This window comes from Nerophis ophidion, linkage group LG06 (assembly GCF_033978795.1).
Source record: "Nerophis ophidion isolate RoL-2023_Sa linkage group LG06, RoL_Noph_v1.0, whole genome shotgun sequence".
NCBI lineage: Eukaryota > Metazoa > Chordata > Actinopteri > Syngnathiformes > Syngnathidae > Nerophis > Nerophis ophidion.
In genome coordinates, this window is record NC_084616.1 from 70,047,212 (window position 1) to 70,062,980 (window position 15,769).

At 40.6% G+C, this 15,769-nt stretch overlaps 1 protein-coding gene across 1 annotated transcript in view; it reads left to right on the forward strand.

The window, feature by feature from the left end:
- The window catches only part of slc15a1b (solute carrier family 15 member 1b), a 41,134-nt gene extending 28,037 nt beyond the window's left edge, over positions 1-13,097 (forward strand). Inside the window, exons 13-25 of the mRNA XM_061904744.1 lie at positions 1,849-1,938; positions 2,033-2,077; positions 2,154-2,186; positions 2,268-2,356; positions 6,292-6,373; positions 6,453-6,569; positions 6,653-6,793; positions 6,874-6,920; positions 8,819-8,926; positions 9,020-9,134; positions 9,219-9,356; positions 12,335-12,442; positions 12,532-13,097. Of these exons, the coding sequence (XP_061760728.1) occupies positions 1,849-1,938; positions 2,033-2,077; positions 2,154-2,186; positions 2,268-2,356; positions 6,292-6,373; positions 6,453-6,569; positions 6,653-6,793; positions 6,874-6,920; positions 8,819-8,926; positions 9,020-9,134; positions 9,219-9,356; positions 12,335-12,442; positions 12,532-12,774 (1,356 nt within the window). The 3' untranslated portion in view covers positions 12,775-13,097. The remainder of the gene's footprint in view (positions 1-1,848; positions 1,939-2,032; positions 2,078-2,153; positions 2,187-2,267; positions 2,357-6,291; positions 6,374-6,452; positions 6,570-6,652; positions 6,794-6,873; positions 6,921-8,818; positions 8,927-9,019; positions 9,135-9,218; positions 9,357-12,334; positions 12,443-12,531) is intronic.
- Positions 13,098-15,769: the final 2,672 nt, after the last annotated feature.

A 15,769-nucleotide genomic window follows, 5' to 3' on the forward strand; every position in this document is an offset into this window, starting at 1 on the left:
CCCAACATCAGTGCAGGAGGTTGTGGTGGATTTCGGGCAAAACAGATCCGGAGTTGTACCGACTTCTTCCCGTCTGTGATATAGTTAAATAGCAAACGTGAAGCCACAGGACTGATGACAAAGCGAATGATAAGAGGCAAGAGTTTGAAAGAAAAGAGCTTAGAGCGAAAGCATTTGACGAGAAAATAGTGAAGTGAATTATATTTATATAGCACTTTTTCTCTCGTGACTCAAAGCGCTTTACATAGTGAAACCCAATATCTAATTTTTACATTTAAACCAGTGTGGGTGGCACTGGGAGCAGGTGGGTAAAGTGTCTTGCCCAAGGACACAACGGCAGTGACTAGGATGACCGAAGCGGGGATCGAACCTGCAACCCTCAAGTTGCTGGCACGGCCACTCTACCAACCGAGCTCTACCGTACTATAAGTAATTGTTTAATTTTATGGTTCATCAAGAAGCACAGATAATGTTTATTATTTAGTGGGAGAGTGGCCTTGCGCAACCCGAGGGTCCCTGGTTCAATCCCCACCTAGTACCAACCTCGTCACGTCCGTTGTGTCCTGAGCAAGACACTTCACCCTTGCTCCTGATGGGTACCGGTTAGCGCCTTGCATGGCAGCTCCCTCCATGTGTGTGTGAATGGGTAAATGTGGAAGTAGTGTCAAAACGCTTTGAGTACCTTGAAGGTAGAAAAGCGCTATACAAGTACAACCCATTTACTATTTATTTTGGGCTCGTTGCTAACTGCATTAAATTATCTTATTGACTTAGTTCTAATAGCCTTATTTATATATGTTGTGTTGGATATATATATATATATATGTGTATGTCTTGATTGGATTATCCAGAGAATGGTGCTCGATACCGTGGTAGAGCGCAATATGTAGGTGTGGGAAAAAAATCACAAGACTACTTCATCTCTACAGAACTGTTTCATGAGGGGTTCCCTCAATCATCAGGAGATTTTAATGGAAGCATTCACATACAATGGTTTGTATAGGGCACAGAGTGGGTGGGTACAGACAGGTTGTAAAACACCTCCTAGGTGACAAATGAGCCAATCACCACGCCCCTACGCCTGCCTGTACCCACCCACTCTGTGTCCTATATAAGCCATTGTATGTGAATGCTTCCATTAAAATCTCCTGATGATTGAGGGAACCCCTCATGAAACAGTTCTGTAGAGATGAAGTAGTCTTGCGATTTTTCCCACACCTATATATACATATATATATATATATATATATATATATATATATATAGTTTTCAATTTTTAAAACCATATTCAGAATGTGTGAATTGCTTGTCTATCAATGAAATAATTGAAAAATTTAAATAATTATTAAAATACATTTTTGTTTTCTATTGTATGCATTGATTCTAATTATTTGCACGGGTCAGAATTATAGTAGGAAGTGTATTTTTACTGAAATTATAGTTAAGTTGATTAAGTATAGAGTCTGCGATGAGGTGGCGACTTGTCCAGGGTGTACGCCGCCTTCCGCCCGTTTGTAGCTGAGATAGGCTCCGTGACACCGAAAGGAATAAGCGGTATAAAATGGGTGGATGGATGATAAAGTATAGAAATATTAGTTGACATTATCCTGGTCTCTACAATATATTCGTATATTGTTCGTTCGAGATATGCTTCACAGAAAAGTGCAAATTATTTAATTCATTCTCACAAAATCTTGTGTAAATATACAATATATACAAAAATATTGTTTATCGGTTGTAAATTCTGTAAATTATTGTCTCAACTTTCCATTGTCATGCATACGTATTAATAAGTTCACCTTACTAAAGTGTACCTTATGACATCACATGTTTTCTTATGTTTTGTAGAAACTTCTGATTGCACAAGTGAAGATGGTGGTCAAGGTTCTGTTCCTCTATATCCCCTTGCCAATGTTCTGGGCTCTCTTTGACCAGCAGGTGAACACCCCCACCTCCATATCTTCACTGTATTGTTGTGTCAAACACAGCCTCGTCAGTTTTTGTATAACATTAAGCTGCATGTACTGAACAGGGATCCAGATGGACCCTTCAGGCGACGACCATGGACGGTGACTTTGTAAGTATTTATTTAAAAGTAGCCCTGTTTTTGTCTTCCTAAACCAAGATTGTAAAACATGCCTTTTTTTCAACAGGGTGTCCTCATTATCCAGCCAGACCAGATGCAGGTGAGCAGTTTTGTCACTTATCTTTGTGAAGATAGTTTTTAAAACCAACTCATTAAACAAGCCACCTTGTGGTCCGTCCAGACGGTCAACCCCATCTTGATCCTGATTTTGGTGCCAGTCATGGACAGTATGATCTACCCGCTCATCTCCAAGTGCAAGTTAAACTTCACGTGAGTTTTGCAGTCATGCTTAATTAGCAGCAAATCACAGTAACATTATGCAATGGAATTGTTCAGACTGAAAATAGCTCAGGTCAGCTTTCCACCATTAACATAATCAGCTGCTTTTTTTAATATTCCAGTGTCAAGGAATCGTCAGTAAGGACTTCATATTCATATTTTGGTCAATAAGGAGATTGAAAACAAGTAAATATTGATCTAATACTACACTTGCTATCAATACCATCTATATTTGGATTGATTTGCTCACAACTTACAATCCTGATGATGACACACCGTATTTCCTTGAATTGCCGCCGGGTATATAGTATGCGCCTGCCTAGAATTACTGCCCGGGTCAAACTCATTTCGCAGAATAATTAGCGCATGCTTAGCATTACTGCCAGCTCAGGATTAACGCGGGGTCAAACTAATTTCGCAAAATATAATTTTTATTAGCGCATGTCAAGAATTTCCGCCGGGTCAAACTCTTTTCGCCAAATATTTAGCATATGCCTAGAATTTCCCCCGGGTCAAACTCGTCACGTCACGAGTGACACTTCCCCTGTCGAAATCGTACAGAACAGGGGTCGGGAACCTTTTTGGCTAAGACAGCCATACAAGCCAAATATTTTTAAAAGTATTTCCGTGAGAGCCATATAATTATTTTTTTTAAACACTGAATACAACTATATGCATGCATTTTTAAGAAAGGCCAACATTTTTACAGTGTAATAAGTCTCTTATTCTTTGTAATAAGATTGTTATTCTGAGGCTAACCAAAAATAAATAAAATACGTCTTAACATTAATCCGACTTCTGGAACAGGTGCGGTAGAAACCGGATGGATGGATGAGAATGTTTTATATTTTGAACGTTATTTTTGACAATGTGATTACCAGCGGAATTATTCATTACTTATCGTGTTAAGCAATGTCAGCTAATATTTATCTGAGAGCCAGGTGCAGTCATCAAAAGAGCCACATCTGGCTCTAGAGTCATAGGTTCCCTACCCCTGGTATAGAGGGAAGACGAATAAGAGCTATTCAGTAGGATTTAAGGTCCAAGCGATTGACTATGCTAAAAAGAACAGTAAGCAGCTATGTTTTATTAATATACCGTAGCTGCGTGTGTCAAATATGAGTCATTATATGACTCCCGCCTCCTGGTGGTAGAGGGCGCTAGTGATCCTTCTTGCGACTACTCGGCTGCAGAAGAAGTGACAACAAGCAGCAAGAGTGAGCAGCGATCGTTTATTTTTTCCTCTCGCTTGCACTTTTAACATGGAGGATTACATATCTAAAATAAAACAGTTTTCTAAACTGGACTTTCAATCAAAGCAGGAGGTAATAAAGGAAGATCTCCATCGAGACAGAGATACTTTTAAAACTGAAGAAAGATAAGGAAGACTTCTTTAAACCAGTTATCGATGCTTTTGATCAGAAGGAGCTGCGCATGGACTTAATTTTTAAGTAAAGGTAAGACCATAGAAAGGTTTTTTTTTATTAAATGTGCTTTTCACGATGGTATCCTTACATCACACTCAAATTTATAAGCACAGGCCTAAATTTACTTCATGCCTTTGGTAAATGCTGGAGTGAGAAGAGGTTTTAAATTAATTAGCGCCCCGGCGGCAATTCATTGGAACTTGCTACTTTACATGACTTCATCACACAGTCACAGGTTTTCAGATCTACATCAGGGGTGTCGAACTCAAACACAGAGTGGGCCATAATTTTAAACTGAACAAAGCCGCGGGCCAAGGTTGAACAAATTAACCTTTTAATAGGGACCCAAACAAGTTTTGCATTGAATATTGAACAAGCAAGGCTTATATAACTTTATAGTGACATGCAAAATCGAGTTTCTAATAATAATAATAATAATTTTAAAATATCAATGGCATATCAAATAAAATTTAAATAAAAATGTAGTGCCTCTTTTCTATTTGCAGCCTTCTGAGGTAAATATCAAAATTAACTTGTCCACAGGCTAATAATACATTTGAAAATAAAATAACAATAATGAATGAATCAAACATTCAAACCTTGAAGTAACAAGAGAAAGTGCATGAATAAATTAATTATTGCTCAGTTTGCTACACTGATTTGCTTGAACAATGAATATGGAACAAGCAATAATTAAATAATATAATAGTGCAAAATCCACATTCAAAAAACAAACGTAAAAAAAACAAATACAATTTAAATAAAACATTTAATGCCTCTTTTCTATTTGCAGCCTTCTGAGGTAAATATCAACATCACATTTTTCCACAGGCTAATAAATCTTAAAATAAAATAATAATGGGATGGGTGGGGTTGGTGGTAGTCAGTGCTGCAAGGGGTTCTGCGTATTTGTTCTGTTGTGTTTATGTTATGGTGCGGATGTTCTCCCGAAATGTGTTAGTCATTCTTGTATGGTGTGGGTTCACAGTGTGGCGCATATTTGTAACAGTGTTGAAGTTGTTTATACGGCCACCCTCAGTCTGACCTTTTCTATTTCCAGCCTTCTGAGGTAAATATCAAAATTAACTTTGTCCACAGGCTAATAATAAATTTGAAAATAAAATAACAATAATGAATGAATCAAACATTCAAGCCTTGAAGTAACTAGAGAAAGTGCACGAATAAATTGTTAATTATTGCCCAGTTTGCTACACTGATTTGCTTGAACAATGAATATGGAACAAGCAATGATTATATAACTTAATAGTGCAAAATCCACATTCAAAAAACAAACGTAAAAAAAATAAATACAATTTAAATAAAACATTTAATGCCTCTTTTCTATTTGCAGCCTTCTGAGGTAATTATCAACATCACATTTTTCCACAGGCTAATAAATCTTAAAATAAAATAATAATGGGATGGGTGGGGTTGGTGGTAGTCAGTGCTGCAATGGGTTCTGGGTATTTGTTCTGTTGTGTTTATGTTATGGTGCGGATGTTCTCCCGAAATGTGTTAGTCATTCTTGTATGGTGTGGGTTCACAGTGTGGCGCATATTTGTAACAGTGTTGAAGTTGTTTATACGGCCACCCTCAGTCTGACCTTTTCTATTTCCAGCCTTCTGAGGTAAATATCAAAATTAACTTTGTCCACAGGCTAATAATAAATTTTAAAATAAAATAACAATAATGAATGAATCAAACATTCAAGCCTTGAAGTAACTAGAGAAAGTGCACGAATAAATTCTTAATTATTGCCCAGTTGGCTACACTGATTTGCTTGAACAATGAATATGGAACAAGCAATGATTATATAACTTAATAGTGCAAAATCCACATTCAAAAAACAAACGTAAAAAAAATAAATACAATTTAAATAAAACATTTAATGCCTCTTTTCTATTTGCAGCCTTCTGAGGTAAATATCAACATCACATTTTTCCACAGGCTAATAAATCTTAAAATAAAATAATAATGAGATGGGTGGGGTTAGTGGTGGGGGGCGGGTTTTGGTGGTAGTCAGTGCTGCAAGGGGTTCTGGGTATTTGTTCTGTTGTGTTTATGTTGTGTTACGGTGCGGATGTTCTCCCGAAATGTGTTAGTCATTCTTGTATGGTGTGGGTTCACAGTGTGGCGCATATTTGTAACAGTGTTGAAGTTGTTCATACGGCCACCCTCAGTGTGACCTGTATGGCTGTTGACCAAGTATGCATGGCATTCACTTAAGTGTGTACAAGTCGCATATATCATGCTGTTTGTATGGAGTAAAAGTGGACGTGACAACATATTGTAGACAACGCTAAAGGCAGTGCCTTTATAGTACCGGCGGCCCAGCTCTAATGTTAATTTGATATTGCCTCTAGGGCCAAATGAAAATTGGCCTGCCGGCCAGAGTTTGACACAATGATCTACACAATTTTAGAGATGTGTTTACAGTCAATAACACTATTGATCACTCTTTGGGGATATCTGTATAACCAACGTTTGTGTGTGTTGTAGTCCACTGAAGAGGATGACCGTTGGCATGTTCCTAGCTGCTCTGGCGTTTGTTGCGGCAGCCCTCGTTCAGCTGCAGATTGACGTTAGTGTGACAGCGGTGAAAACACAATTAAATGTCTGTTGTCAAAACTGCTTACATACATTTTTCTCCCCACTTTTAGCAAACCTTACCTACCTTCCCATCAAGTAACGAGGGCCAAGTAAAGTTCCTCAACATGCTGAACAGGTCACTGGACATAAAGGCTGGTTCACAGTCGCTGCAGTTGAACGCGTTTACGGTACTCCAACAAACAGATGGTACTGATGATCCACTCAGACCACCACCAAGTCACCTGACTTTTTATGGATTTTGCTATATCAGGCCAGCGATGACTACCTGACCTTTGAAGAGCCGTTTGGTTTGGAACTGAGCCCTGAGGCCATTTACTCTATCAGTTTAACGGATGGCTCCCGGAACACTATAGTCATTCAACAAGATGGACCCCAGCCCAGGCCAGTAAAGGTCAGCAATGCCAGCAGACGATGGGGACAAGGGAACATGTCTTTGGTTTGATTTTAACTGAATATATTTATTTTCTTCAGTTTGAAGACCTCACAGTCAAGCCGGAGGAGGGAGCTAATGCTATAAGGCAAGTTGCTGACGATTTAAGCTTGTATTATTACCCTTTTCTCAAATAGTACAGCCTTAGTCGGAGGGAATAGTGCCGGATCCTAAGTATTTATTGCATTTATCCTACAGTAGTTTCTATAAATACTTTGCATTCCATGTATCTTTGTACTTATAAATGCTTTGTATCACGCGCTATCTCATCACCTGGAGATGTACAAACCCCGTTTCCATTTGAGTTGGGAAATTGCGTTAGATGTAAATATAAACGGAATAAAATGATTTGCAAATAATGTTCAACCCATATTCAGTTGAATATGCTACAAAGACAACATATTTGATGTTCATACTGAGACACATTTTTTTTGTTTGCAAATAATCATTAACTTTAGAATTTGATGCCAGCAACACGTGACGAAGAAGTTGGGAAAGGTGGCAATAAATACTGATAAAGTTGAGGAATGCTCATCAAACACTTATTTGGAACATCCCACAGGTGTGCAGGCTGATTGGGAACAGGTGGGTGCCATGCTTGGGTATAAAAGCAGCTACCATGAAATGCTAAGTAATTCACAAACAAGGATGGGGTGAGAGTCACCACTTTGTAAGCAAATCGTTTAACAGCTTAAGAACAACATTTCTCAACGAGCTATTGCAAGGAATTTAGGGATTTTACCATCTACGCTCCGTAATATCATCAAAACGTTCAGAGAATCTGGAGAAATCACTGCACGTAAGCGATGATATTACGGACCGTTGATCCCTCAGGTGGTACTGCATCAAAAACCAACATCAGTGTGTAAAGGATATCACCACATGGGCTCAGGAACACTTCATAAAACCACTGTCAGTAGCTACAGTTGGTCGCTACATCTGTAAGTGTAAGTTAAAACTCTACTATGCAAAGCCATTTATCAATAATACCCTGAAACACCGCCAGCTTTGCTGGGCCCGAGATCATCTAAGATAGACTGATGCAAAGTGGAAAAGTGTTCTGTGGTCTGACGAGTCCACATTTCAAATCATATTTGGAAACTGTGGACGTTGTGTCCTCCGGAACAAAGAGGAAAATAACCATCCGGATTGTTATAGGCGCAAAGTTCAAAAGCCAGCATCTGTGATGGTATGGGGGTGTATTAGTGCCCAAGGCATGGGTACCTTACTCATCTGTAAAGGCACCATTAATGCTGAAAGGTCCACACAGGTTTTGGAGCAACATATGTTGTCCTCCAAGCAACGTTATCATGGACGCCCCTGCTTATTTCAGCAAGACAATGCCAAACCACATGTTACAACAGCATGGCCCGCCTGCAGTCCAGACCTGTCTCCCATCGAAAATGTTTGGCTCAATATGAAGCGTAAAATAAACAGCGGAGACTTCGGACTGTTGAACGACTGAAGCCCTACATAAAACAAGAATGGGAAATAATTCCACTTTCAAAAGCTTCAACAATTAGTTTCCTCAGTTCCCAAACGTTTATTGACTGTTGTTAAAAGAAAAGGTGATGTAACACAGTGGTGAACATGCTCTTTCCAAACTACTTTGGCACGTGTTGCAGCCATGAAATTCTAAGTTAATTATTATTTGCAAAAAATAATTAAGTTTGAGTTTGGACATCAAATATCTTATCTTTGTAGTGCATTCAACTGAATATGGGTGGAAAAGGATTTGCAAATCATTGTATTCCGTTTATATTTACATCTAACACAATTTCCCAACTAATATGGGAACGGGGTTTGTACAATGTCTGAGCTTAAACTGACCAAAGCTGCTCGGATGAGAAGCAGATTGTCTTCCAGACAATCTGAACAGTCCATTTGCGATTGAGTGAATGCCCTGAAAATACAATGACCTTGATTAATGAGAATTTTCCCAGGCACACAGTCACAGTTGTAACTGATCCGTCTTTTTTTCTGCAGGTTTTTCAACAGCCTCGACTCAGTTTTAAATATAACAGTTGGCAGTCTGGACTTCAACGGCATTAATGCTTTCAACATGTCCACATATGTTGCCGTGCCACAGGGGAAGTAAGGATTTTCTGGTCTTTTCTTTTCTGGTCTTACATGCCAATCAATGAGAAATGTCCTCAATCAGACCACTTTCTGTCTTGCTACAACCAGCGCACAGTTCCTGATCAAGAATAGCTCAGGGGCAGAATGTCTCTACAACCAGCAATTTGGCTTTGGCAGTTCTTACACCTTGGTCATCCCACCAACATTTGTATTTGGACCAAATGTAACAAAACATTTAAATAATGACTTTTAGAGTGTATATTTGGACCGAGGTTGTGCATCTGAGTGTTTATTTTGTGTCCTCAAGTGTGAACAAAACATCCGTCAAGTGAGGGACATCAGTCCAAACTCCATCCACATGGCCTGGCAGGTTCCTCAGTACTTCCTCATCACGGCAGGAGAGGTGGTCTTTTCTGTTACGGGACTGGAATTCTCGTACTCACAGGTACTTACTTATTACATGCATCGAAAAAAAAGTTCTAACATGCATAAATCATTAGTAAGCATAAAATATTGGCTTTAAAAACCATTAAAATCCTACATATTCCGCCGTACGGGATTAGTTCATCTGCTGTTTTGATGCTGTCCTAAGAGGTAGAACAACACCTAGAACTGCTAAACTCGGGCAGACGCTATAGGGTTCTAAAAGCGGGCACAAATAGACTAAACTGAGCCATAGTAGCATTAAACAGTCCTGAGTGAGCACAATGTGTCCATCATGTCCTCATGTGTCATGTCTTTTTATTTTTTCGGACTATAATGTGCAATAGTCTGGGATGAGGTGGCGACTTGTCCAGGGTGTACGCCGCCTTCTGCCCGATTGTAGCTGAGATAGGCACCAGCGACCCCAAAGGGAATAAGCGGTTGTAAATGGATGGATGGATGTGCAATAGTTCATATGTATGGATATATGCATGTGTGTTGATATTAGAGATGTGCGGATAGGCAATTATATCATCCGCAACCGCATCACTAAAGTCCCCATCCACCCGAACTAACATTTTATCAATACCGCATCCGCCCTCCACCCACCCGTTGTTATATATATCACAGTGTAAAGAAGACAACGGGAGTCGCAAACATTCTCGCGAATATCTGCTGTTGCTCATCCAAATAACGAGAATAAGGGCGTGCTACGAAGCGATTGCCTTTGACGCCTTCATCAACATATACAAACTGTTTACCAATCCAGCAACATGTCATATGCAGCTTCCGCAGACATACGTACACGATTGAAAGGCATACTGGGTGATACAGAGTACACTGATGGTTGTGATATAAACTATTTTAACACCCCTACTAATATGCGCCACGCTGTGAAGCCACACCAACCAAGAATGACAAACACATTTCGGGAGAACATCCTCACAGCAACACAACACATACCCAGAATCCTTTGTATCCATGACTATTCCTGAATATATTTTCCACCCCCGCACCCCTAACCCCGCCCACCTTACCGTCGCACGGGTACAGATACCTGAACCATGTATATCAAATATTTCCGAATGGTCCAACCGCCCGAATCTATTTAAAATCAATTTTTTCGTCATGTCACCCGCCCGACCCGCGGTTAATCCACGGACTCTGCGGATGAGACCGCAAACCGCGCATCTCTAGTGGATATGTATACATACATATTGATACATATCTAGTTTTCTAACAGCAGATCAACTGGTCTAAAAAGGGAGTCTATTTAAAGGCTAGAGTATACAAATGAGTTTTAAGGTGAGACTTAAATGCTTCTACTGAGGTGGCATCTCAAACTGTTACCGGGAGGGCATTCCAGAGTACTGGAGCCTGAACGGAAAACGCTCTATAGCCCGCAGACTTTTTTTGGGCTTATGGATTGAACTTTCACAGTATCATGTTAGACCCGCTCGACATCCATTGCTTTCGTCCTCTCCAAGGTTCTCATAGTCATCATTGTCGCCGACGTCCCAAGTACATGGCCACCGGATCGGACCGGACCCCCTCCACAAGGGAGAGTGGGGCATAGGAGAAAAAGAAAAGAAACGGCAGATCAACTGGTCTAAAAAGGGAGTCTATTTAAAGGCTAGAATATACAAATGAGTTTTAAGGTGAGACTTAAATGCTTCTACTGAGGTGGCATCTCGAACTGTTACCGGGAGGGCATACCAGAGTACTGGAGCCCGAACGGAAAACGCTCTATAGCCCGCAGACTTTTTTTGGGCTTATGGATTGAACTTTCACAGTATCATGTTAGACCCGCTCGACATCCATTGCTTTCGTCCTCTCTAAGGTTCTCATAGTCATCATTGTCACCGACGTCCCACTGGGTGTGAGTTTTCCTTGCCCTTATGTGGGCTCTACCAAGGATGTCGTAGTGGTTTGTGCAGCCCTTTGAGACACTAGTGATTTAGGGCTATATAAGTAAACATTGATTGATTGAAGTGTCTGGTTGTATCCGCTACTTTAATGTCTTTCATGTCCTTTGTGTTCTTTGATGTTTGATGTCTTACACACATTTAAGAGGGATGTGTACTATGGCTATGAGTTGTTGTTTTTTTCCCTTTGGCCTCAGTCTGGACCCCATTTCCAGGGGCCCAGGCTTAAACCAATGTTTTTGTTTTATTTCTGTTGCGATCCGCTGCTTGTATCTACACATATTAGTTATTTTTCCTTTCTGGTATCACTCTCCGTCAAGTGACTGTTTATTTCTTGTTCAGCCTGTCACCATGGTAACTCATCAGTCCACCTGCCAATCCCGGTCCACACACACCTGTTTTGTCTAATCACCCTCCTATTTAAGACAGCCTCTTTGTTCTTTTCTTCCTGGGTTCATAAATTGTGACGACTGCTACTTTTTCTACTTTTATTCTCGCTAGCTCTCACGCTATACCACTTGATTATTCCAGTTTTCATACTGATGATTTGTTTTCTCGTTTGTGCTTTCATGCCAAGTTTAGTTTTCTGTTTGTGTTTCCTAGTTTTCATACTAGCGTTTTTGGTTTGCCTTTTTATTAGCTCCAGCATTTCTGTTCAGAGCTCTCTTTTTGTTAAATAAATATTTTAAGATCCTACCTTTTTGTTTTCACGTCATCGCATCCACGGAGGGACAAACCCGGCATTACCATGCCCACCAGTCCTCACAATTTCATTTTAATCTTTTTTTTTTTTTTTTTTCTCCCTTTCCCCCCCACTTGTTTACCTGTATCTCATCTTTTTTGTAAGGGGGCGCTGGAAGCCGACAGACCCGTCAGCGATCCTGTTCTGTCTCCCTGTAATGTTTGTGTGATCTTGAATGGGATTGAGCTGAAAATTTAAATTTTCCTGAAGGAATAAATATAGTTTAATCTAATCTAAGCAGTGTGCTTGAAGAATAAACTATTTTCTGTATTAACTCAATCCTGGATATTTTTTTATGCAGTTCTTCAAACACATGTGTTCTTTGCATCCCAGGCTCCCAGCAACATGAAGTCAGTGCTCCAGGCAGGTTGGCTGTTAACCGTTGCTTTCGGTAACATCATTGTGCTTATTGTTGCTGAAGCAGCTACACTTTCAGATCAGGTTTGTGCTTTCAGTAAACTGCAAAGTGTGACGTATTATACCAGAAAACTAAATTTGCTGACACAAAATGTATCCATTGCATCCATCAGTGGGTGGAGTACATTCTCTTTGCATCCCTGCTGGTGGCCGTGTGCGTCATCTTTGCCTTCATGGCCTACTTCTACACTTACATTGACCCGGCGAAGATCGAAGCTCAGTTCAGTGAGTTGGAACCCGATGATAAGTGGAAAAAGAATCCTGGGAAGGACGCTGTTGAGCATCATAATGAAGACAGGAGGAGTTCAAGTTCAAGCTCGGATGAGGAGGAAAAAGTTTCTCAGACCAAGATGTAAATATTAATGGGGGAAAAAAACACCTTGACCCCAAATTATGTATATAAACGTTGTTTGGTTCTGTGTTTTGTATCGTCTGTTGAATGTCAAAAGTGGAACTAATTTGTTTTGAATTGTTTTTAAAATGTGAGCATTCCCATTCTGGGTTTGCGCGTATTCTACCATCAACTTAAGTATTTTTGTTCTTCCGTGCTTCTGAGGGTGCAATTAGTCCAGCCCCTCCGGGGAAGGTGAAACATCATATTGCACTTTGAGTGTACTTTGACAAATTTGGATGCAGTGAACCCTACACCTAATAAAAAGACTTTCAGAAAACTATCAAATTTAGTCTGTTTTATTTGAGGGGCTTCACGGTGGTAGAGGGGTTAGAGGCGTCTGCCTCACAATACGAAGGTCCTGAGTAGTCGTGGGTTCAATCCTGGGCTCGGGATCTTTCTGTGTGGAGTTTGCATGTTCTCCCCGTGAATGCGTGGGTTCCCTCCGGGTACTCCGGCTTCCTCCCACTTCCAAAGACATGCACCTGGGGATAGGTTGATTGGCAACACTAAATTGGCCCTAGTGTGTGAATGTGAGTGTGAATGTTGTCTGTCTATCTGTGTTGGCCCTTAAATGAGGTGGGGACTTGTCCAGGGTGTACAACGCCTTCCGCCCGATTGTAGCTGAGATAGGCACCAGCGACCCCTAAAGGAATAAGAGGCAGAAAATGGATGGATGGGTGTTTTATTTGAATTGTGACACCTGGAAACACACACTGAGATAAAAATAAAAAGGACCATTAAACCACTCATCCATCCATCAATCATCTTCCGCTTATCCGAGGTCGGGTCACGGGGGTAGCAGCCTAAGCAGGGAAACCCAGACTTCCCTCTCCCCAGCCAATTCGTCTAGCTCTTCCCGGGGGATCCCGAGGCGTTCCCAGGCCAGCCGGGAGACATAGTCTTCCCAACGTGTCCTGGGTCTTCCCCGTGGCCTCCTACCAGCTGGACGTGCCCTAAACACCTCCCTCGGGAGGCGTTCGGGTGGAATCCTGACCAGATGCCCGAACCACCTCATCTGGCTCCTCTCGATGTGGAGGAGCAGTGGCTTTAGTTTTTCCTCCCGGATGGCAGAGCTTCTCACCCTATCTCTAAGGGAGAGCCCCGCCACACGGCGGAGGAAACTCATTTCGGCCGCTTGTACCCGTGATCTTATCCTTTCAGTCATGACCCAAAGCTCATGACCATAGGTGAGGATGGGAACGTAGATCGACCGGTAAATTGAGAGCTTTGCCTTCCGGCTCAGCTCCTTCTTCACAACGGATCGATACAACGTCCACATTACTGAAGACGCCGCACCGATCCGCCTGTCGATATCATGATCCACTCTTCCCCCACTCGTGGACCAGACTCCTAGGTACTTGAATTCCTCCTCAATCGTCAGGAATCTCCTGACGATTGAGGGAACCCCTCATGAAACAGTTCTGTAGAGATAAAGTAGTCTTGTGATTTTTCCCCACACATACATATTGCGCTCTACCACGGTATCGAGCACTATTCTCTGGATAATCCAATTAAGATATATATATATATATATATATATATATATATATATATATATATATATATATATATATATATATATATAACCCTGTTTCCATATAAGTTGGGAAATTGTGTTAGATATGAACATAAACGGAATACAATGATTTGCAAATCCTTTTCAACCCATATTCAATTAAATGCACTAAAAAGACAAGATATTTGATGTTCAAACTAACTTAAAATTTCATAGCTGCAAGTAGTTGGGAAAGGGCATGTTCACCACTGTGTTACATCACCTTTTCTTTTAACAATACTCAATGAACGTTTGGGAACTGTGAAGTGTAATTATTTACCATTCTTGTTTTAAGTAAAGCTTCAGTCGTTCAACAGTCGTATTTTACGTTTCATAATGCGCCACATATTTTCAAAGGGAGACAGGTATGGACTGCAAGCGGGCCAGGAGAATACCCGCTTTTACCAAACCACGCTGTTATAACACGTGCTGAATGTGGCTTGGCATTGTCTTGCTGAAATAAGCAGGGGCGTCCATAAAAAAAACGGCGTTTAAAAGGCAGCATATGTTGTTACAAAACCTGTATGTACCTTTCAGCATTAATGGTGCCTTCACACATGTGTAAGTTACCCATGGCTTGGGCACTAATACACCCCCATACCATCACAGATGCTGGCTTTTGAACTTTGCGTCGATAACAGTCTGGATGGTTCGCTTCCCCTTTTGTCCGGATCACACAATGTCAAATATTTCCAAAAACAATTTGAAATGTGGACTCGTCAGACCACAGAACACTTTTCCACTTTGCATCAGTCCATCTTAAATGATCTCAGGCTCAAAGAAGCCTGCGGCGTTTCCGAATGTTGTTGATAAATGGCTTTCGCTTTGCATAGTAGAGCTTTAACTTGCACTTACAGATGTAGCGACAAACTGTATTTAGTGACAATGGTTTTCTGAAGTGTTCCTGAGCCCATGTGGTGATATCCTTTAGAGATTGATGTCGGTTTTTGATACATTGCCGTCTAAAGGATCGAAAGTCACGGTCATTCAATGTTGGTTTCCGCCATGCCGCTTACTTGGAGGGATTTATCCAGATTCTCTGAACCTTTTGATGATATTATGGACCGTAGATGTTGAAATCCCTAAATTTCTTGCAACTGCACTTTGAGAAACGTTGTTCTTAAACTGTTTGACTATTTGCTCACGCAGTTGTGGACAAAGAGGTGTACCTCGCCACATCCTTTCTTGTGAAAGACTGAGCATTTTTTGGGAAGCTGTTTTTATACCCAATCATGGTTGGGTATAAAAACTTTTTTGAACACTGTTCACTGGGGTGGATTCGAATATGAATCGCGATTCTCGCGTTGTGCGATTCAGAATCGATTCTCATTTTTAAAAAATTGATTTTTTATTTTTAATCAATCTAACAAAACAATACACAGCAATACCATAACAATGCAAT